The sequence below is a fragment of the Oreochromis niloticus genome, linkage group LG8, assembly GCF_001858045.2.
Source record: "Oreochromis niloticus isolate F11D_XX linkage group LG8, O_niloticus_UMD_NMBU, whole genome shotgun sequence".
In the NCBI taxonomy this organism is placed as follows: domain Eukaryota; kingdom Metazoa; phylum Chordata; class Actinopteri; order Cichliformes; family Cichlidae; genus Oreochromis; species Oreochromis niloticus.
In genome coordinates this window covers 10,166,985-10,188,953 of record NC_031973.2, presented here as the reverse complement: position 1 = coordinate 10,188,953, position 21,969 = coordinate 10,166,985, and the positions used below count along the sequence as shown (strand labels likewise).

Genomic DNA, 21,969 nt, shown 5'->3' with positions numbered 1-21,969 from the left:
CTTTTACCTATGCAAAACAGAAAACAGAAGCTGTTCTGTTTCAAAACTTGCATTTCAGCCTAAGAGTTCTTTTTCTCTTATAAGTGTTTGATACTCTGTAGATGAAGATTCTGTTGAACTTGCAAAGACAACTTCAGGAAATTGTGACTTTTCTGACGTTTTACAGGCAAACATAATAAAAGATGATTTTTTAATATTAAAACAGACATTAAAACTATATTTTAAAAAGTGGTAAGACTTTCTGATTGATCCTTGAGGGGAAGCAATAGAGTACTTGCTGTAATATGAATTATATGGTAACACTGTATTGCACATTGTGCTGCAATACCATTCTGCACTTCAACTTGGCAAATCTCACATACAGCACTGGGCAAAAATCTTGACTGTGTCTTTTAAAAAAACTGAGGAAACTGGACAATTAGGGGACAAATAAAGAAGTGGCAGACCTAAAAAACTGTCTGCTGCAGTCCTTAAGAAAAAACTCCAGAAAAACCTGGAGAGATGCATCAAGCCCTTCAGTTGATCCTCAAGCCATTCTTCAGGAAGGGAAACAGGGATAAAACAGTAAGTTATGCTAAATTACTCAAGAAATGGACTGAAACTCTGTGGCAACAAGTCTTACGGAGTGATGAATCCAATTTTGAAATTGTTGCTTCAATATGTACAGAGTAGATAAGGAAAGAAGTACAATAGTGAGTGTCTACATGCATCTGTGGAGACTCTGTCTCCATTTTAACCAGTGGTTTGGGGGTTCTTGTAAAAATGCATGGAATCCAGAAAAATAAAATCATATTTGAACCCAGCCTCTGATTGATTGGCAACATTTTTCATCATGACAGTCATCTCAAACACACCCAGTGAAAGTGTGTTTGAAAGCATACCTGGATAGAAAAACACGCAATGAAACACTATCAGTCAGAGCACAGACCTCAACACTATGGACGCGTTATAGAGAACAGAACAAAAGGCAGCCAACATCCAAAGAACGTCCAAAGAAGAGCTTTGAATGTCCTTCACAGGAGCCTGGAGAACACTTCCCGAAGACTACTCAAAGAAAGTTTGCCTGAGAGAGCTAAAGCTGAGTTGCAGAATAAAGGTGGTCAAACCCAATATTGACCTTCAAGCTCATTAGAACTGTAAAAATTGTTTCTGCCTTATATGCTGTATTGTCATGCTTGCACCTATTTCCTAGCAAAATATTAAGGAAGAAATTAAGGGTGGCTTGAGCCTTTTGCACAATACTGTAGGGCTATTCTTAAGCTGCACTAGCCTTCCCACAGTTGCTGCTCTCCTCAAGCTACTTTGCAACACACCTCCACCTCAGCTCCGCCTTTCATTCCACCCTTTGATGCCTGCTCTATTCTGTGCTGGGGTGCTGTTCTACAAAAACCAAACTATAACCACAAATTGTTTTTTGACTATAGTGGTCCTGACTGTATTACAAAAGGGCGATCCAGCAGAAAGAGCAGAAAGAATCTTATCGAAGATAGAAAAATTTTGCATTTCACTACAGACTGTGACGGAAAATGTACACTCATTTTGATTAGATTACGTTTGCTGGAGGCTGTTCAATAATTTTCTGAAGCTTCAGTCAGTAAGAACAGCAAACAGTAGAAAAGGGAAAAGATGCTGCTGAAAACACAAGTTAACTTATCAGGCAACTTTTCCTCTTTCTTTTAGTAATTAATATATTCATTTGCATCAAGCCATTTACCTAAATTAATTATATCTTATTTTTATGAAATGTGGGGAAGTGGTAAAAATCCTACATGATAAATAATACAGACTTGATTTCTCAAACTGGCTCTCAATTATTATTATTAATGTCGTATCAAATTAAAAGTCAGATTCATTGAACCCTGCAATGACCCTCCGGGTTCCTTCAAAATGTATTTGCCAAAGCAAATAAGTCTGTTTGACAGACAGCTGAGAGTTCACTTCCACCAAACCTAATCTTCCTACGCTTAATCACGGAGCAACCGACTTCAAACATTAAGTTCACAACAAAATTAATGTGAGTTTAAACTGGATTTTCAAGCCTGATTGCAACACTAATCTTAGGTCTAGCCTAAATTAGGATCTAATTAAGCCAAATAAGCATTTAATGAAGCTGTGAAGTGTGATTTATTCTAGCGCAATTAAGTTAATGATTTCTTCATTTCAGGTGTTATTTTTGAAATTGTGGACGCACGATCTAGCAAGATGGCTGTGATCAGGTGGGCCGGGCATGTTATAAAACAATAGGCAACAATAGGCTTCGGTCTGTGTGTGTGCGAGCCGAGGGCTGGCAGTGGGAAAGGTAATGCAGTGAGGGAGAGAGAGAGTGAGCGAGAATAAGAAAGGGAAATAGAGAAAGAGAGAAGAGGAAAACGGAAAAGTGAGAGCAATAGGGTGTGCGTGTGTGTGCTGACTGCAGCAATGCGCCAAGGAGAATGGAGGGGGAATATACCCTACAGAGAGAGGGAGGGAGGAGAGAAGGAGGGAGGGGGAGGAGAAGGGGGAGGGATGAGGCAGAGTGAGTAAGAAAGGAAGGTGTGTGTGCGTGTATGTATGTTTGTGTGTGTGTGTGTGTGAACTCAGTCCGAGTGTGAGGGCAGGAGCAATCGACACAAACTCCCACATTCATTCATCTTTCTTCACCTTCTTTTTTCTTCCTCTGTCTTCTTGCTCATTGCAGCATGTGTGTGTGTTTGTGTGTTTGTGTGTATGTTGTGTTCAGGTACATCTGCATCCAAGTGTGCGCATGTGTTTGTGTTGTTGTTGAGAGAGATAAAGTGTTGCAGTGATTTCTAAGGGGATAGCCACAGGCAGCCTCTGAACTTATGTTTACTACGAAGGCAGGCGCCTTTATCTGCTGCAGATATCCCCCTCCAAAATAAAAGGATCCACAATCTGCATTTATGTCTTTGGCTTTTTAAAGGTGATGCGTGAAAATTTAAGCAACCATTAAAGTTCATCTGGCGTGTGTTTTTGGCTAGTTGTTCAGAGACTTTTATCTCCACTGCTGTAGGGACTACAACCACAATAACAGTTTAGAACAATGTTACATCTGTTCTTTGGTGGGACGGTTAATGGAAACTGACAGGAAAATGTAAACGCTTAGCATGGTGACAATACCTTTGATTTCTACACCTACAGCTGTTACACCACACACCCAAAAGCTTGTGGGTGTGTGTGTGTGTAAGAAAGATTTGTGAGCATCTTAAGACGTACGTGTGTAGCAGCCTAGCGTGTTCGGCATACAAGTAGGACCTGCGTGTGTGTGTAGTATCCCAGCGTGGGCTCTGCTAGCTCAGCGCTTTCAGTCAGCCAATTAATTACAGAGAAGCACTGGAGACAGAGCAGCGTGTGGAACACACACATCGACACCGCTACACACACACTGGATTACACCACACCACATTACACACAGCACTTCTCTTCACTCAGACACATATTTGTCATCACTGATGCAACAAATGGCGGAAACAGAGCTGCATAAGGCTCGTTCATTACGAGGGTCTCACGACTTCACCGATCTCCTGTTTCTGTTTGGTTACTTTGCCGCTGCTGAAAATATGAAATATAATAAATATTCATACATATAAATATGATAAATTAATTTAACCAGTACACAAGTCTATAAATGTGCTGCTTCTAAACACTTAATAAGATCTGCTCTTCACAGAACCACATGTTGTATTTTACACTATGTGCAGAAAGACAAAATACTGCATACGAGCAAATTTTAAATGCAACCAATAACAAAACAGGTAAATTGTGTAGATTAGTAGGTGTGTAATCAAGTTAAAACCTCATCTTTACAAGCTGTAATTTTTTTAATAGTTTTTAAAAAAAAAAAGAATAAAGGTCACAAAGTGGAAAGAAATCATACAAATACAGGCAAGAAAATATATATATAGTGTAGCAGCACCACTTATTCACTGCATCGTGTCTTTGGCTTGAGACAGACTAGAGTAAAAGTGTTGAACCCTTTAAAGCGTGAACCATTAAAGCATGAAATTGCCAAAACAATCAAATGTTTTATTATAATGGACAGTTTATTAAAGTATCCGACTAATTTGTTTAAAAAACAAATTAAATTTAGAATTCCATATATGACTTTTAATTTGTATCGTATTTCCCACATCTGGCTTTTTTAAAATTGCTTAAAATGTACTGTGCAATTTATTTTGTTAGTTGTAGAAGTCTCAAAAACTGTATGTATCAAATATTATACACTAGGCATTAAGGGGTTAAAGTGATCTGATATGAAAATACAAAGCTGGGATATTCATTTTATATATGAACACCTGAGCTGCTTCTTACTCCTGCTGCTTCAGATACCTCTTTTGTATCAGTGCTGGAGCCTTTTTGAGAACAGGGTAGCAAAGAAACTGGACAAATTTTCAATGCAAGAAAATCATGGCCAAAAGAATCTGCAACTGCATCTGCAAACCGTTGCTGAATTCCCTTCAGCAGTGGATTCAGCTCCTTGGTAGAAATGTGAACATCAAGTCTGGGCGACAGCACCATGTTGGTGGTAATGGCGTATCTTGAGGTAAAACCTTTAGCAACAATGAGGCTAATGTCCAAGACCAAACCTCCTTTGAAAATGGTTGTGTTTAAAAGTGGAAGTGAGCTGGTCTCAATATTGCCACTGCATCAATTCCAAAAACACTTTGGATCAATGCCGAACACGTAGGAACAAAATAAGTGTTTCACCATTATCTCATCCAGTTCCATCCAAATGATAAAGAAGCAGAAAAGATGCATTATTTTATTTTATATGTTTGTGTGTCATGGAAGTGTTCCCTTTCCCATATATTTCTCCCATATTGTGACAATGATATATTATATTTCTAACAATATAAAAGTGTGGCATAAATCTCACATTTCTATCTGACACCTAAACAGTTATCATTGAAAAGAATACATTTTTTCCCATTTCTTTAATATGAATGTAAAAATGTAAAAAGCAGGCACTTTTGTTCATTTTGTGTGCTTTTTTTACTCTTTTCAAGTAAGTAATCAAAAGTATTAGAGTGTTACATAACCAGTTGCAAGAATCCCTCCTGCTGAGTTGAAAGAGATAGGTTTCCCCCACCACTGCATAAATGCGTAAAAGAATTTAGTCTCTCATTAGCTTAAAAAAACCCAAAATGGTTTTTTGTTTGTTGTTTGTTATATAGCACAAATAAATGAATATAAAGACATGTAAAAATAAACATTCCTGTTTGTGCAGCTCTAATTGTTTCTAATAATCTTCTGTTAGCTGTTTATTAGTTTGTCTTATTTCATTTGCATCATATCTGCCTCTGTTTATCTGTCATGCTCTTAGTGATTTACTGTAATGGTTTTGTATGCTGTAACACTTCAGATAACAAATAAAAAGAAGGGCCCAATGAAAAGAAAACACAATGACATTGTTTTGTCACCCTACACTGGTTGGCAGATACATGTAATGGAATAATAAACTGTTTGCATGTTAAACTATTAAACTGAAGTATAAGTGAGCTGTGGACCATAATGGACCAACAGAAACTGTCAACCAGGAAAACTGCCACAATGACGTACAGCAGAGTAATGGGCACTGCTTTAGGTTTACAGTAAAACCACTGCAAGCCATTAGAGGACAAAAGGAGGGGATGTTTTACCTTCAAAGCACAGAAGATGCACGAGTCCTCCATGCACTTATGAGTGGTCAGCTGTCGAAAGCTTCTGCGGAAGATGTCAAGATGCCAAAGAACCTGAAAGACAGTTAATGAACTTATTACTTATCCAGTGTTCAAACTGGAACCAAGTCCTTTGTCCCTTTTTGTCTTAATTTTATTGTTTATTCCTTAGATTTCAGTTCCCTCTTGTTCTTTCTTTGAGCTTCAGCATGTTTAAATTTCTCACTTTTGTTTATTTCTGCGCGTTTGATCCTGCTCTCCATCACCGAGAGCTAGATTTTTAACATATCTGTTTTCTTATTTGTTTGCAACTCATGTGTTTCACATGACTTTTAATCAAAGGGTTGTTCTTGCAAAAAGGCAATTTTGGAGTCTCCCAAAGAGCCAAAGCAAAACATTTAGTTAATTAGTTCTTCATTTACTTAAGAATAAAATGCACTTTTGATTATCGAGTGATCAGAAATAGCAGGAAACTGCATTTGATTCATGTCATCTAAAATTAAATCATTCTGCTCCACTACCCACACAGCCCAAAGATCCATGTTACGCAAGTAAAACCCATAAATCAGATGTTGATTGAGCAATAAGTAAAAGTTTGAATACACCCTTCTTTTGGTAACTGATTTAAAAGCTTCAGTATGTTGCAAAAATTCTTAAAAGCTGAACTTTCATTATTTAGTTCTTAAAGCATGCTTGGAAAAGCAACACTTTCATCTATGTCCTTGAAAAAGATCCGATAGAGACTTTTTCTCTTTTGTGCCATCATATACTACCTGCACCTAAAAGCAAAATGCCTGCTTGTGTGCGCACTTTGTCTGTACTGATTTAAAACCCTCTGTCAGGACTTCTGGGAGAAAGGACGCAAACGCAGGACACAGAGGCAGGTTGAATAACAAAAAGCAAGCCCTTAATGGCTGTTATGAAAAAAAGAGATACAGGAAGTCCAAAAGACTAGAAAATAAAAACAGGGAATTAAAAAATGGAACAAAAGAGGAAAAAGATGAACAGGCAATGAGGAAAACACAAGTCTATATACACACGCAGTCGATTAAAGATATTAAAGAAAGTTGAAAACAACTGACACAGGTGAAAGTAATGAGGGTGGGGTATGCAATCACAAAGGAGGGCAAACAGGAAGTAAAGAAGCTAAAAAGACGCACAGTCATTACCAGAGTAAAACAGGAAGTGGGGACAAGAAAAGAACAGACTGGGAAAACATGAACTCTATAAAAACACAAGAAAGATATCAGATAAACTAAAACAAGGCCAAACTTGAACAAATACTAAATTAAAAACCAGGACAGCCAAATTATTGCGTGATTAAAATGAATTAAATCTCGATTTGGAGTGACCTGTTGTCACAAGATTTGTTCTCTTTCTGATGGTTTCGCTGCTTAGAAACTGCACTTGCGTCAGTCGCCATAATCAGTGGAATTACCATTTTTGAATATGCAGTAAGGCTAAGTTTGGTGGCGTGACAGCTCGTGGCTGCAGGTTGGCATAGTAACACAGCATGTTTTCTGGTATGTTAGTTTTGCAGGTACGCAGCAGCCAAAAATAGCGACTGACAGCACCACTGAAAAGGAAAGAGCAGGCCAGGTGCTCTGTTTTTCTGGAGTTAAAAAGTTTGACTAAAATCTAAAACAAATGAGATGCGTGAATTTAATCTGCACCCAGCAGTGTGGCAAAACAAGCGCTTTGTTCTGTGTTTGAAGAGATGAGGCTGCTCACTAATATTTTTGATGCATGGGTTCAAACAGACAGTTAAAGATGCAGCAAAGGGAATCCTCTTTTACTTCTTTCAGCGTGTTTTTCAGATGTTAACATGGAAACCTAGTTTACAATCAGTACATACACCACTCTCTCGGTCTCGATTGATTTAATTTCCATATGTGAGAAAGGATGCTTCAACCTCACGTGTCTGAACTATAGTTAAATGCAGTAATTCATGGCTTAGTGTGATATTTTGACTTTGATTTAAGAGAAAAATGAGACTGATGACATGTTGAAAAGCTAAGCAGACATCAGATTGCACTCAGCAAGTGGACTTCCTCTTTTGCCATCAACCTGATCTGTTGACCTGCATCCAACCAAAGTTTGCCATCCTCAAGAAACCTCTGGTAGTAAACCTCTTCTCTTGTCCTTTCCAAATGATTCTGCATACGGATTTGCAAAATCTGTTTATAGAGGTTACTCACACTGTAGCTTTGAAAATAACTGAATCAAATGACTTTCAGTAATGTGAAATGATTGCAGAGAATCAACACCCAAGTCTGCAGCGCGTGATGGCTTCCAGCCATTTTCAGCTAATTGTTTTTTTTCCATCAGCTTCCACTGAGTGTGCTTTCTGCTTTTTATATTTTCAGCAATAGAAGACAGTCAGCGGACAGAGCGATGGAAAACTACCAGCAAAAAAACTCAAAGCAACTAAAGAGAAAACAAAAAAAAACTTGCAGAAAGGGAAGGTAAACCAGCTGTTGCCGTTCTCCCTCTCTCCAATGCATAATTGGAAGAAAAAGCTTTGAGTGCATTAATTCAGCATGATGTTAAAAGATAATATTAACATAGAAGGTCCCTTAGGCCTCTACAGAGATCTGCAGAACAAATGCACAAGACTGCACGCACTTACAGTATGCATGCAAAAGAAACTGTATGGCAACCTAAGCATTACACTGGAATGTGTGTCTTATAAAGAGAGTGATAAGTGGAAGAAAGAAAAGACAGTTGATAATAGACTGCATGCTGACGCCAGTGTATCCCTTCTATCTTCCCCTCCTCACTGTTTCTCCTCCTCTTTCTGTAGTTTATTTGGTCGTGATGAATCGGCTCCCTGCACAGCACTGCAGCAGCCACAAGGAGGGCACAGTCTCTCCATGCCCATCTCTCTTCATCAGCATGTATCTATCCATCTCATTTTTCTCCTCCTCTAAGCACATCCCTCGCTTTGTTCCTCCCCCTGTCTTTCTCACCCCTGCTATCATTTGTATCATTTGTTTTTCCTTCCTCTTCATTTTTTCCCCTTTTTCGTTTCTTTGTCTTTCTCTCGCAAACAATGGTGAGACTGCAGGAACATCTTAGGGGGGAAAAAAACTACAGTTCTTTGCATGACAAAAACGATGACCTCATCAGCTAATGCTTTACTTGGTGTGCTAAGTGACAGGGTGATACCTGATGCACGAGTGCCAGATTTACGATGCCTTGGAAAAAGTTTGTACAAAGTACGCTCATGTGTTCACTGCATATTTGTGAGATTTATGGTTCCCTGAGACAGCACTTCTGCTCAGACCTGGTGCAGTTTTAGTAAGGCTACTTGTGCTGCCTCGGCTAAAGTCAAGAAAGGCAAGATTACACAGATTACATGAAAGGCTGCAACAATATTGGCTGCGGCTAAATGTAGATACAGACAGGTGGCAAATCAAAGGAATGTCTACTGCAGGAAGGAAACACTATTCATCTATAAGATTTTGCTGCTTTGATGATGGTGGTGAAGACTGCTGTCTAACATCACAGAGGTGGTGATTGGCTTTAGAACAGGGGCCAGAGCATCAATCAATTTTATACTCATCAACTCATTCAGTGAACCCTTGTGCCCTATGGATTGGGGAGCCTTGCCATATGTCAGAGACAAAGGCGATCACTATCAGCAATGTCTTATTGATTTGGCCCAAAACATGCCAGCAGAATGGCCCGCAGAGGTACGCAGGGCCATCAGGACCCCTGACAGGAGAGGTCAAGGGATCGGGCTTTTTTTTCCTTTAATGTGTCATTCCACTATATCTGTGTTACTTTGGCAAATACAGTACCACACACTCATGTGTAATCTTTATCATTCTACTTATTCATGATTCACAGGAATAATACACTGTAAATGTTCATGTTAAAATCAGTGTGTGAGCTCATGGCTCACTGCCTCATCTTGTTGTGTGCATCTCTATGGGTTTTGCAATTTTTGGGGGGTGTGGTCTGTCTCTGGCAAAACTCCCGTATTACTTAAAAAACATGCAGATTCACTTTTTTTAAGGAGTCAAACTGAATTGAAACTCAAAATCAATTACAATTTCTGGTACTTTATTTGAGTTATTATGGCCTGAACAACATAAAATGAAATGAGTATGGTAATACCCAACGCCTTATTTTTATTCTTGGACTCACCTAGAGTAGCTCTGCATGATTCACTGTTCAAAATAACTTACTAATTCACTGACCCTTGGTGCTATTAATCATCAGTCTGAGCATTCGCTTCAACTTTCTTCTAATTGGCTGAGCCTTACAAACAAAAGGTTCAAATAGCAGGTGGGTGGAGCTCTGTGACCACTTTAATGAAGCCTACAAATGTCAGTTGATTTGTTTATAAAGTGTAAACCAAGAGCTAAATAAATAGGTTACCATTACATATAAATGGTGTTGGGTTGTGACTTAGCCTTGATAAACAGTCTTATTATAAATGCCTGTTGCCTGTTACTTGAAAGGCTTCCAAAATGTACATACACACAGCTGCTGTCATTAATGATTGGAAACACTGTCACACGGAGGCATTTCCTGCACGTCAGCTGTTCAGCATCAGCTGACTCTCTTAAATACCAATCACATTCAAACATCCCCCAGTAGTATTCAATAAAGACAATAAGGAGGCCTTCATAATCGGATAACCGGAGCACCACCTGCCTCAAAGTGCTCTTAGGACTCTGTTGGCTGAAATCTGCCCTCCGTGTCCCCAGCTCCTTCTGTTCCAGTCTCCTATTACCACATCTGGTAATGCCATCTCATTTCCTGTGCTTTTTGTTTAACACATGATACTGTTGTCATCGCAAAAGCGAGTTCATAATATCCTGTACTTTTGACTTGTGTATCTGTCATTTAGTAGGTTTTTTAGAGAGATTATGCTCACTTCCATCTTCATATTTTCATTCTTGAAGTTAAAAATGAGCAAAACAGGCTCCCTTTTAGTATTTCTAGTCCATGCTATAGTATCTAAGTGATTTCAGTCTCTAAGGTGGTTGATTTGCAGCATGATGCTATCATAATATATCACGCACAATTAAAGTTTTGTGGATATGAATTAGGTAATACTGCCATGAAATTAAAATTATATAATGTTTTTCTAAGGTGTGATACAATAATGTGGAAAAGTCATGAGCCACCCGTCATTTCTTTATATTTTAAATCCACGAAGCAAGAATTTCTTACTATTTTAAAGAGGTCTTGAGTAGTTCTCCAGGCTTTCCAGAGGTTTTTCAAAGTTTCTCTTCTAGACGTCGGCTGCTACTTCACTCATTTTCAGTTCTGTCCTTGTACCTGACCATTTTCATTTTTTTTTTTGTTTAACCACTTAACACTGACCTTTAAATAATTCAAGCATTTGAAAAAATGTACTTAAGAGATGACACAGTTTAAAGTCAAAACATAGCAGGAAACCAATTTTGAAATGTGTTTTTAGGAATTTTTTAATACCAGCCTATTTCAAACACATAATTTGTTCCCATTTCTTTAGATGAGTCTATAAAATACACCAAAATAAAATAAAAATGTATCTTTGCAAACAAAATGATTTCCAAAGAGCCAACAGCTGAAAACTTGGTATATCTTGGCATGGCATGCTGTGTGTCCTCAAAGAAAATTAAGGAAGTTGGACAATTGGAAGACAAAAGAAGTGGCAGGCCTGAAAACCTGTCTACCTTAGGTGAACAGTATCTAAAAGTCATGTCTTTGAGCAATAGGACAAAAGTCCAGTAAAACTACTGAAACAGGTCCAGAAAGGCGTTCAGGACACAGGTACAAAAGTGAGTGTCTACAGTAATCTGTAAAGCACGGTGGAGGCTCTGTCATGGTTTTGGCTGCATTTCAGCCAGTGGTGTTGAGGATCTTGTCAGAATTGATGGATTTTGATCCACCATGCAATACCATCTGGAAAGGCTCGAAATATATCAAATTGAGGATTGGCTCACAACTTTTGCATATTTCTTTAGCTACATACAATTGCCACACTACAATTTTTTGCACTACCTTCGCAATGCTGAGTTTATTTCTCAACTTTAATCATCAACTGAACTCTGCTCCAACACTCAAACTTGCTCCAAATTCTTCCATCAATTGCTGACTTTCAGCAAACGTCCTTTGTTTTAATTCCCCCTGCATCAGTGATGAGTTTGCCTTTTGCTTCAAATCACAAATATCAGAAATGCTTCAAATGCATGTTTTGTTGGGCTCCGGTTCCTAGGATCATATTCAAACAAGCGAAAACCTCAAACTTGTCTCCACCGCTAGACCTTGAAATTGAGTAATGTTTTCTTTTTGAGTATTTTTTTTATATTGCCTTATAGATATTAAAGGGTCACTGGCATAATAATAACAACCATGCTAAATTTCTCATGTTCTTTGAATATTTTAAAAAAGCAAATTGCTTCACAGTTACAAAGTCAATGCAAAGAGGAGACATTCTCTCCCAAGGAAAACACTGCTGCTAAACTACCTGCAATCCCTTGTTTGCAGTCCAGGTTTTTCTTCCATAACTTATCAGTGTCACTATGTAACACATTTCCATAATGCTCACCTAGCGGCTAGTTTGGCACAGCCTCAAACAAAGAATAAGCAGCTACCTTGCACTCCGGCCTCTTTATTTGCTTGCCAGAGTCTCTAACTGTAAAACGTCTCAGCTACAAATGTTCTGCTGTTGGCAGTCAGAGTGAACATAAGAGTCTTCGTGCACTCACAGCATCCGAGGAACTGAAAAAACAATGCATTACTTTGACTTTTTTTATGGAAGTTTCTCTGCAACAAAATGTCCAAATACTGAACGGCTACTGCGGCTAACATCACCATTAGCTTTGATTGTATGCCCACTGAACAGAAGCTAGAGAATGTCAAAATGTTAGAGTTGAGTGCAATCATAAACTGCAGAAATCTTAGGAGTCAGCAAACAAGAACTGTGTGAATCATTTCTGCTAAGCCACAACCTGAACTCGGCTGGCTTCATTGTTAGCGTTCCCTGATGGTGAATACATGAAAAACTAGAAGGATCACTTCCACCTAGTTTCAAGGAATTAGGCTGGAAATTTTCATAATAATCTTGCTGACAGGCAGACTAAAGGCAGCGGAAACACGTCTTCACTGAAGCTTGGGCGTCAACCTCGACAGGATCAGAATGACCAGTAAAGCATGCTGACCTGCACCATGGCATATTTAGCATACTCCGTCTCTTTGCACACACTAAATATTTTTCTTTACTATTAAGTAGTGTGGCGTGTAACAGCAGTCTCTACTTGTTCAGGGTCAGATTCTGATTCAAGCAGGTAGTGTTGAACTCTGACATCAGTACAGGTCCTGCAGCAATGTGCAAATCTTACTTTACTTTCACTTCAGCTGTATAACTGCAGGAAAACCAATGCAAGCATATGATAAAAAATTTAATTTTGCAATCCATACAGACATGAATCCTAAAATGAAATTAAAATTTGTTTTTGATAAGAGTCATGTAGAAAACGGTGCACATCTTAATTTTGCTCTTCCCTACCCCTGCATCACACACACACACAAGCAGACGCACACGTGCACGCCGATGCCTGATGAGTGAACCCATGTTTCTTTTTTATCAAAGCCAGCATTATCCATACATCCTTTAGCTATGATATTTTTTTACCTGTGTTTACACAATGAAAAGTTGCTGAGCATACGCTTTACCTTGGAGCACCTCGCTCATTAAACTACATAAATTCATACAGAAAAAAAAACACTGATGCAGCTGCTGTCACACAGCAGCTCCACTGCAGCAGCAGCAGCAGGAGGTTAACTTCTTTGCCCAAGGGGCCTTGAGGAGCAGGAGAGACAGTATCTCACTTAGTATCGATGCACAATAGCAGTACGACATTATACAGAACAAAGAGCAAAGCTTTTTTTTTACAGCTAGCTGCTGAATGGACTGGTTGACAGTATTTTTTTAAAGTTAAAAAGATCTTTAAAAAGTGATTTATAAATAAACATGAAAAAATGAACCTAAATGAATAAATAATATGTGATAATGGTTTGTTTCAATGTACAAAAATAAGAATATTTTTGGATTTCAGGCAGAAAAAGTAGGGCTCTGTAAAAATAAAATGTTTCTCTATTTGAGACATGGCATTTGTACATTTTTACATTAGATAAACTAAAATAATCTCTGCAAAAATAATGTTAAGTTGCAGGATAACTGCTGATGAAGCAAGTCTGTCCTAAAGCTGAAATCTGATGTCTGATTGTTCATCTCACCTGCCAACAGATAGTTAATACAAGCAAAAACGCCCACATGAGCACCCCCCCCACACACAGACACACACACACACACACACACACACACACACAGTAAAGTAGTGCCAACAGCAGCTCAGTTCTTTAACACTGCCTCAGTTTATCCTCACTCATCTGTGTCCTGCTAAAAACATCCTCTCCCCATTCTATGTGTGCATGTGTGTTCATGTGTGTGCACATGTGTGCGTGTCCTTGAAGTGGCCCACTTCCTTTGCTGCTGAAGCTGCACTGCATGCCTCTGTTGAGGCATTTTCTTTATTTCGCAAAAAACACCCAAACTATATGTCCTTCACTTTGTCTTTTCATCTCTCTCCCTTTTCCCTGCCTCTCTTTGCTCTTCACAAACATTCTGTTCTTTCTTCTTACCTTATTGGACTCTTTAATTCCTTTATACCTCTGAGCAGCATCCCCTTCGGTCTTCTCCTTGGTTTTTTCATACTGCATACTCCTCATCCCTTTCTTCTCTACTCCTCCTTCAGCAACTTTTCCTCTTCACATCTATCCCTCTGCTCTCTCCGACTCTCCCTAAGCTTCTGCCCCACCACCCCCCTCCCTCTTCAGCTAACTTCTCTCTTTTCTTACTCTCTCTCTCTTCCTCGCTCTCTTTCAAGCCAGTACTCAAGAGGTATTTACTGTGTGTCTGTGTGTGTGTGTGTGTGTGTGTGCGTATGTGTGTGTGTTCATGTGAGTGCAGGTATGTTTGTGCCAGCTGGAAGTCTTGGGAGGAGGGAAGCAATCTTTATGTGTGTGTGTGTGTGTGTGTGTGTGTGTGTGTGTGTGTGTGTGTGTGAAGAGAGAGAGGAGATGCAGCAGCACAGCGTAAGCATCCACACACTCAGACTGGATGTCCACACTGAAGCCAGACGGTCAGCCGTGCCAAAACCAACCGAAACACGCAAACCCTCGTTAATATGGCGCTAATCTCATCCCCATCGCGCTTTAAGAGCAATTTACTGCAGTGCGAGGGTAGACTTGTGACCACTGGCTTCATGAAAGTGTGTGTTAGCATTGTGCATTATGTCCTAAATGTGAAAATATAGACACAGATGTTGAAAAATGAGTTTTTATATAAGGAAGTAGTTGCTATTTTTTGCCAATAATAGACAAACTTAAACTGAAAAATTTTCACTGTAAAGGCTTTCAGAGAAACACAGATTTTGTCATATTTAATCACTGGAGAAATAATCACCTGTATTTTGTGCTTTTCTTAGATAGAAGAGCAAGTTGTTAAGCAGCCAGAAAGAATTTGAAGCTGTATAAATTAGTATTTTTTTATCACTATAGGTAAACATGCAGCTTTTATTATTGAGTCTACATATTTTAGAGGAAGGTAAATGGAAGGGTAGACAAGTTAAACTGACAGATAATCAAATGAAGTCAGATTTTTTTAACTTCTAAGAAAACCTACGAATTTAGAGTATTTGAACTAGTGTGACAATTACTCATGCAGGTGGATTAAGATCAGCTGCCAGTGAATACTGCTTTAGTCGTAAGAATCTGCATGAAAAACATTTTATCCCCTAAAACTTTCTGCATGTGTTTATCTGACTGACCTGCAGGGCGCTGTTGAGGAAGCAGCTGTTCTGTCCCGGCTCGTTGCTCAAGCCTTTGCTGGGTGCGATAGAGGTCATGGTTCTCGGGGTCACCAGCCCCTGCACCCCACCTACTGCTCCACCACCCGACGCAAAGTAGTTCCTCTTCCACGACATCACTACCTGGACGCCCCCGTTTCCACGACAAGGCGGAGAAGGGGCGGGGCAGTAGACCAAACAACGGCCTCTATGTCACTCCCATGAGAGAGAACGAGGGAGAATGAGAGAAAAGCAGAGGAGGACAAAATGGACGGAGGAAGAGGAGGGAGGTGGCGGCCGTAGATTGAGGAGACGCGGTGTGTCTTAGACGGGGATTTGGCACCCATACAACCCTGCCCCTCTCCAGCCGTGTTTTTACTTTAAAATCTGTCCACTTGCATGAGCCAGCGGTTGGCTTTTTGTTTTTCTGTTTTTAGCTCCTCGGATTTAGCAGTTTGTGTTTAAAGACATGAGAACGTTTCCAAAGCGTCCTTTGGCAGATTCTGTCACATGGATTAGACAGCGCTGCAGCTCCCATGTGGGGACTCCGTCGATGCTTTCTTCTCCTCTTTTACTTTGCCTGCAAGACACAAAGACCAACCTGTTAGGACTCTGCACACACGACAACGAGCAACAAGAACCTTTAGCAGGTTTACCAACAGGTACAACTGTGGTACTAAATCCTGTTGACCCACAGACACAGTGATGTTCCTTTAGTACTAATGCAGCTGAAAAAAAAAATGACGAGGACTTGTAAAGACTTAAACAATAAACTCTGTTCCAGGGTATTAACCAGATAAATGAAAGTGAGACTACCCCTCTTGAGAGTTTGTTTGGCAGATACAAGAATATAACTGATAACTATTCCCTCTACTGCCTTTATAGTTGTTACAACACGCTAGCATGGAAACGGCATGAACAAGTAATCATCACATTCGATCGCTCAAAGCAAAACTGCAACTTAATGCAACTTTAGCCTAGATAGCGGCAACATTTGGTCCTAATCAGGATACTTTGGCACTTTGGCTCAGACTTTGAGACTAGATGTGGCCCAATAGTCACAACACACCAACCCAGTCTCATGGCATGGGAATAGTCCACTTCACGTTTTGCCGCGATATCAGGTTAAACACACCTATTGTCTTGCACATGTTAAGTAGATCATGTGGGTCACATGGGTTGCAGGTTGGGAACTCTGCAAGACATTTACAACCAATTTTTGCAAGGCCATATGTTGTTGGAGGGTGAACTTGGTCTATAATTATGATTAAGTGGGTGGTTTAAGTCATAGTATCATACACATGGTTGCCAGTACGCTAACAAGATGATTAATATCATTCCCTTCACATGTCAATGGTATCAATGTAATGGCTGATCACTGTATACTTCTGAAATGTGTCTTGGCCTTTTTTATGGCATCAACACATAAAAAAAGCAAAATAAAATAATGAAATACATTTAAACAAGCAAATTTTAAAAAGGCAGTAAAGGCTGTCGCTTTGCCATCATGTAAACATCATACGAACACAATAATGTGAGGGAGGGTAGCGGTGCATCAGTGATAGGACACAGGAAGAAATCTGTTATGTCATTTCATAATCAGTACTTAGGGACATTATCTGGAGCTTATGCTGGTTCAAGCATCAATATGCACGGCTTCTAAACATGCGTGTGTGAGATGATAAAAAAAGGCAATCTGTGTGTGTTTGTTACTCTACAATATGTGTGCGTGGGTGTGTGTACATGAAGTTGCATAACACCACAGGGCAGTAGCTAACATATCCGCAGTGCCCCCTCCACCCTCCCTTCCTTCCTTCCTTCCTTCCCCTATAGCTTCCCCACTTTTGGCAACGCTCCCTCGCCTGATTGCTGGGTTGCGTTACTGCCACAGCACCCCCTTGGCGAGAGGCCAGAGGGCGCAGGGATGCTGCGGCGAGCAGGTGAGCAGCGTGGGCAGTTGCTATGGCGATGGCCACATGGGATGGGTAACAGTGGGGTGGGGTGATGGGGGGGTGGGATAGAGCTTGGGGAGGGGACATCGTGACAAGGATGGCAAGTGAAATGCATCAGAGCGAATACAGAAGGAAACATTATGCAACTGTTAGGCAGCAACATTGTCAGTTCATCCACTTGTCAGAGACACAGAGTTCTACTGCAAACTCTATCTATCTATCTATCTATCTATCTATCTATCTATCTATCTATCTATCTATCTATCTATCTATCTATCTATCTCTTATATACGTTTATCCGTTAACAAACAAATCCAAATTGCCTGAGGATTTAAAAAGGGATTTGGTGTGCCATTTTTTTCTCTACAGCACAGCATTCTGAGCTTCTTTCTCAGCATACAGTGTGCATATGTGTGTGTGTGTGTGTGTGTGTGTGTGTGTGTGTGTGTGTGTGTCTCCCGCTGAGCCTGTGTGGAGTGTGTGATCACACATCCTCTCTCTGACTGCACCCTACAGCCCCACACAGCCGAGATAGCTCTGGCAAGCCTTCGCACAAGTGCTGTTTATGTGGACCGTGTGTGTGTGTGTGCGTGTGTGTGTGCTCATGTGTTTGTGTGTCCCCACATCTTCGGCTAGTTACCATGGAAATAGGCCAAGCAGCAGGCACGCGGGGGAAAAGCCGAACCATGTGATTTTACAGAGAGACACACTATGCTGCACTGGTTGAGATAGCGCACACACACTCACACACACACTAACACACACTCACACATGGGGCTGGCAAGTGATGATGATGATGTGTATTGATGCTGGAGACTTCCTGGAAGCCAGAGTGAGTCAAGGCACAAGTCATTCAAATTCCCTGACCCCGCACTGGCAGGCATAAGGAAACCAGGACCTGTGGATGCAGCACAGACAGCGACTACAGATGGAGGAGATTTTCCACGTGTGATGTTGAGGTGAGGACACTCTTTGTGCCGTGCATCAAGACACTAACCTGTGACCTCATGTCTGCCTTATCAACTTGGTGGAAGTCAGCACAACCTGGCTTTGAGCATGAGGCAGTTGTCACAGAGTGAGCAGTCACCTTTTCTCAGCAGTCAGTATTCATTTTCAGATATCCATCTCTGCCAGCATCTGATACAAATAAGCAGCGTGGGCTGTAGTGCTCTACTAATAATTTAACTACATTTCTCAGTGGTGTTGTGGTAAGGTTGCAGATTTCGAAATTTAATAACTTTTCAGCAAAGCTTTTTCTTAAGTAGTGCATTAGCATCCATTTTACATTTTACAGAGCATTTCAGAAGCTGAGGAACAGCAGTGGGTTCTGCTGCAGTCTGAGAGAAAACTAAGGGCCAGATTTCCTAACACGGTGCAGCACCGCAAGTTGGGTTCTGGTGTGAAAAGTGGCAAGACTGCATGTAAGAGGTGGGAAGATTTTTGTAACTGACCCTGTTACATATGTATTTCTGGGAGTTCTTTTCTCAAGGCACAAAATTTAGGGAGGACAACATTTAAATGAAGCGTGCAAACTGATTTATTAACATTTGCGACACACAATTCTGCTAATTGCACCAATATTTAATGCCAAAAAATGGCATATCTTATTTTTTGTGCTTGATATTGAGATGAATTGTCTGCAGCTGGGTTTAGAAAACAGTAGCTTTTATAAAATACCCATAAAAGTAACCCCACCTATGAGTGCTATTTGGGAATCACACTCACATGTTATTTTGCCCTGTTTAGTAAATTTGTCCCTAAAGGAGGATTTGGATGTATGGGTTGCTTCAGCATTTTCTAGTGCATGTGCCTGACATTTAGCTGATAACGTTGTTCACTGACCTGTTGTAGGCAGGAGCATCATTACAACATTCGCAGTTGGCATGACCTAAGCCAGCTGCCTGTGTCTTACAGGGTGATTACTCGCCACAATGATCAACTTGTACTTCATTCTGATGTCTAACAACAATCTGCAAAAGCCAGTTTCTCACCACAGTCATTTCCACAGGATTGCAGAGAGAAAAAGTAAGTACACCCTTACTGCTTCAATAGAAAGTAGATGCTGGTGTTGATAATCACGGTGCTGATCTTTAGCAAGTGTGACGACCTCTATAAAAGCAGAAGTTTTGGCAGTTTGCAGATCTGGAGCATAAAGGTTTGTGTTAACACAAAGGTATGGAGCAAAGACATCAGTAATGAGCTTAAAGAACTAAGTGCTGCTACCTATCAATGTGGGAAGCGTCATAAGGCCATTAGAAAACAATTTAAAGTCCACCATTCTCCTTAAAGTTTATCCACAACTGGAAGCCATTCAAGACAGTTGGCAGGAGTGGACCCCAAAGTCTGACTGTGCAATTCTCAGAGAAACTGCAAAATAACAGGTTTCCAGGAGAAAGCATCTTTTCTCTAAAAAGAATATGGCAGAACAGCTTTGGTTTGTAAAGATGTATCTGAACAAGACGCAAAAATTCTGGAACAATGTCCTTTGGAAAGACAAAACCAGAGTTAAGATCTTTGGCCTTTATGCAAAGCACCGTGTTTGGTGAAAACCAAACACAGCATATCAGTGTGAAAATGTCATAGCACCTGTCATGCACGGAGGTAGAGGGGTGATGATTTGCACTAGATTTGTAGCCACTGAACCTGGATGCATTATTATCATCAAGGCGACCATGAATTTCTCTGCATGCCAAAGATTCAGAGTGGCTAAAAAGAAAAGTATCAAGGTGTTGCAATGGCAAATGTGATTAAAATGAACTTAAGAGAGCTGAGCTTAAACAAATGCCTTCAAAGCACACAATGATGTAAGAGAGCAATTACTCTTGCAATAATTGTACTATATCTTCTCTCTGCATAGCTGCTTGAACGATATCCATCATCCATGCAATTAAAGGGACAGTTCACTCCTATTTTGGAGCACTGCAAGGAGTGGGCCATCTACTCCCATCATACACATGAGAAGGCAGTCATTTCTATCTCAAAAACTGGGTAACTCACACCAAAAAAATCGAGGTGAATAAAAAGCACTTTTGATGAATGAAAAAATGAATTTAAAAGCAGTTTAACTCAATTTAAATCTTCTGTTCTGTTCAACTAGTATCAAAAATGTTGATGAATGACACCTGAACGCACACAGCTGCCCACTGTCCCATGTAGACCTCTGTAGTGGCTCCATCAATGCCAGCCTCCATTATACTAGACCTAGAACTAATAAACTATTACCACTACTGCCACTAGTGCTGTTAATAATACATTGCTTTCAGTAATAATATTTTTGATGTCCTTTTCTCTTGAACTGTCTCGTCTTCTTCTGGCCTTTATCCATCTTTTACTCTCCTTCCTGTTTTTCAGCTTTACTTGAGCTCATCAAGTGATACGCAGGAGGTTTGAGGAAGTTTATCCAAGGACAGAATCTGACGGATGGATGGATGCCTGCTTGGTCCCCGGTGCACTATGGAGCCTCCTCTTTGATCCATATTGCGGCGATAAATGTTAACATTCGGTGAAAAACATTCCTCTACGTTCATCTGATATTCTGTGGCTCTATCACGTCAACATTTGACACTGTATGTCAAATAGAGCAAGCTTTTATTGAATTTTCTCTCCTAATCTCAGTCCTGTTCTAAGACTTCTTTCCATCTTTCTTGGCTTTGGGGAAAAAAAGTCATTGTGATCATTTTGTTCCACAGCTTCACTGTGGTCTGTATTATAGCCGTTGGGTTTCATTCAAAGTATGTGAGGCATGATGTATTGACCAGGAAAAACTGAATGGACATATCAAAACTTCTATGTCCCTCCTCCCTATTCAGCTAAGGTTTTTTTTAACACTCTCTTGGGCTTGATTAGTTTTCCAATTAGGAATAAAAATTATTTTATTATTCAGTAGGTCAGGATGGTAAGCCTTTTTAACCTCACATGTGATGAGGTGAGAATCGTCCTTAGAGTGATTTCTTTTTTTTAGTATGTTTAATATTTATAGAATTTATGCAAGGAAAAACAATCAAACCAAGTAAAATTACATAAAAAACAAGCAGTTTATGAAGCAGAAATGCAGTGTGCTCCCTTTTGTTTACACCAACAACCTCCAGAGAAATCAGATAACAATAGAAAATGTTATAATATGGCCAAAATATTAAATATATTAATATTTAACATTAAAAGTCGTGATATAGTTCTGCATCACATTCAAAAACCCTGGGTATTACTACACTGCTATTACAGCCACTCTCCAGATTTTCAGCCACTTCAGTGACGTCTGTATCTGCTGGGTGATGACGTCTGGCCCACAGCTCTCTCAGAGGTGTTGGGATTGTGCACAGAGCCAGTTTGGCTCTTCCACACCCAAGTAGGAAAACTATTAATAGAGCTCACTTTGTGAACAGGGCTATTGTCGTGTTCAAACCAGGCGGTGTCTTTCCCAAACTGTTGCCAAAAACTTGGAAGCAATAAGCACAGTACAATCTGAGCAAATTATACATCAGTAGCTCTTCTGAAGCTTGTGATCGTATTTTA

The 21,969-nt window shown here is 40.0% G+C and overlaps 1 protein-coding gene across 5 annotated transcripts in view; it reads right to left on the bottom strand.

Annotated features, from left to right (window-relative positions):
* Nucleotides 1-21,969, bottom strand: part of usp54b (ubiquitin specific peptidase 54b) — a 51,166-nt gene that overhangs the window by 24,314 nt on the left and 4,883 nt on the right. For 4 of the 5 annotated variants that reach the window (XM_019362470.2, XM_019362467.2, XM_019362472.2 and 1 more), the window contains exons 2-3: nt 15,488-16,085; nt 5,637-5,729 (exon numbers count right to left, since the gene is read on the bottom strand). In XM_019362470.2, coding sequence (XP_019218015.1) covers nt 5,637-5,729; nt 15,488-15,643 — 249 coding nt within the window. In that variant the 5' untranslated portion in view covers nt 15,644-16,085. Of the gene's footprint in view, nt 1-5,636; nt 5,730-14,300; nt 14,457-15,487; nt 16,086-21,969 lie in introns of those variants that run through there. The other variant, XM_019362471.2, reaches the window with a different exon arrangement.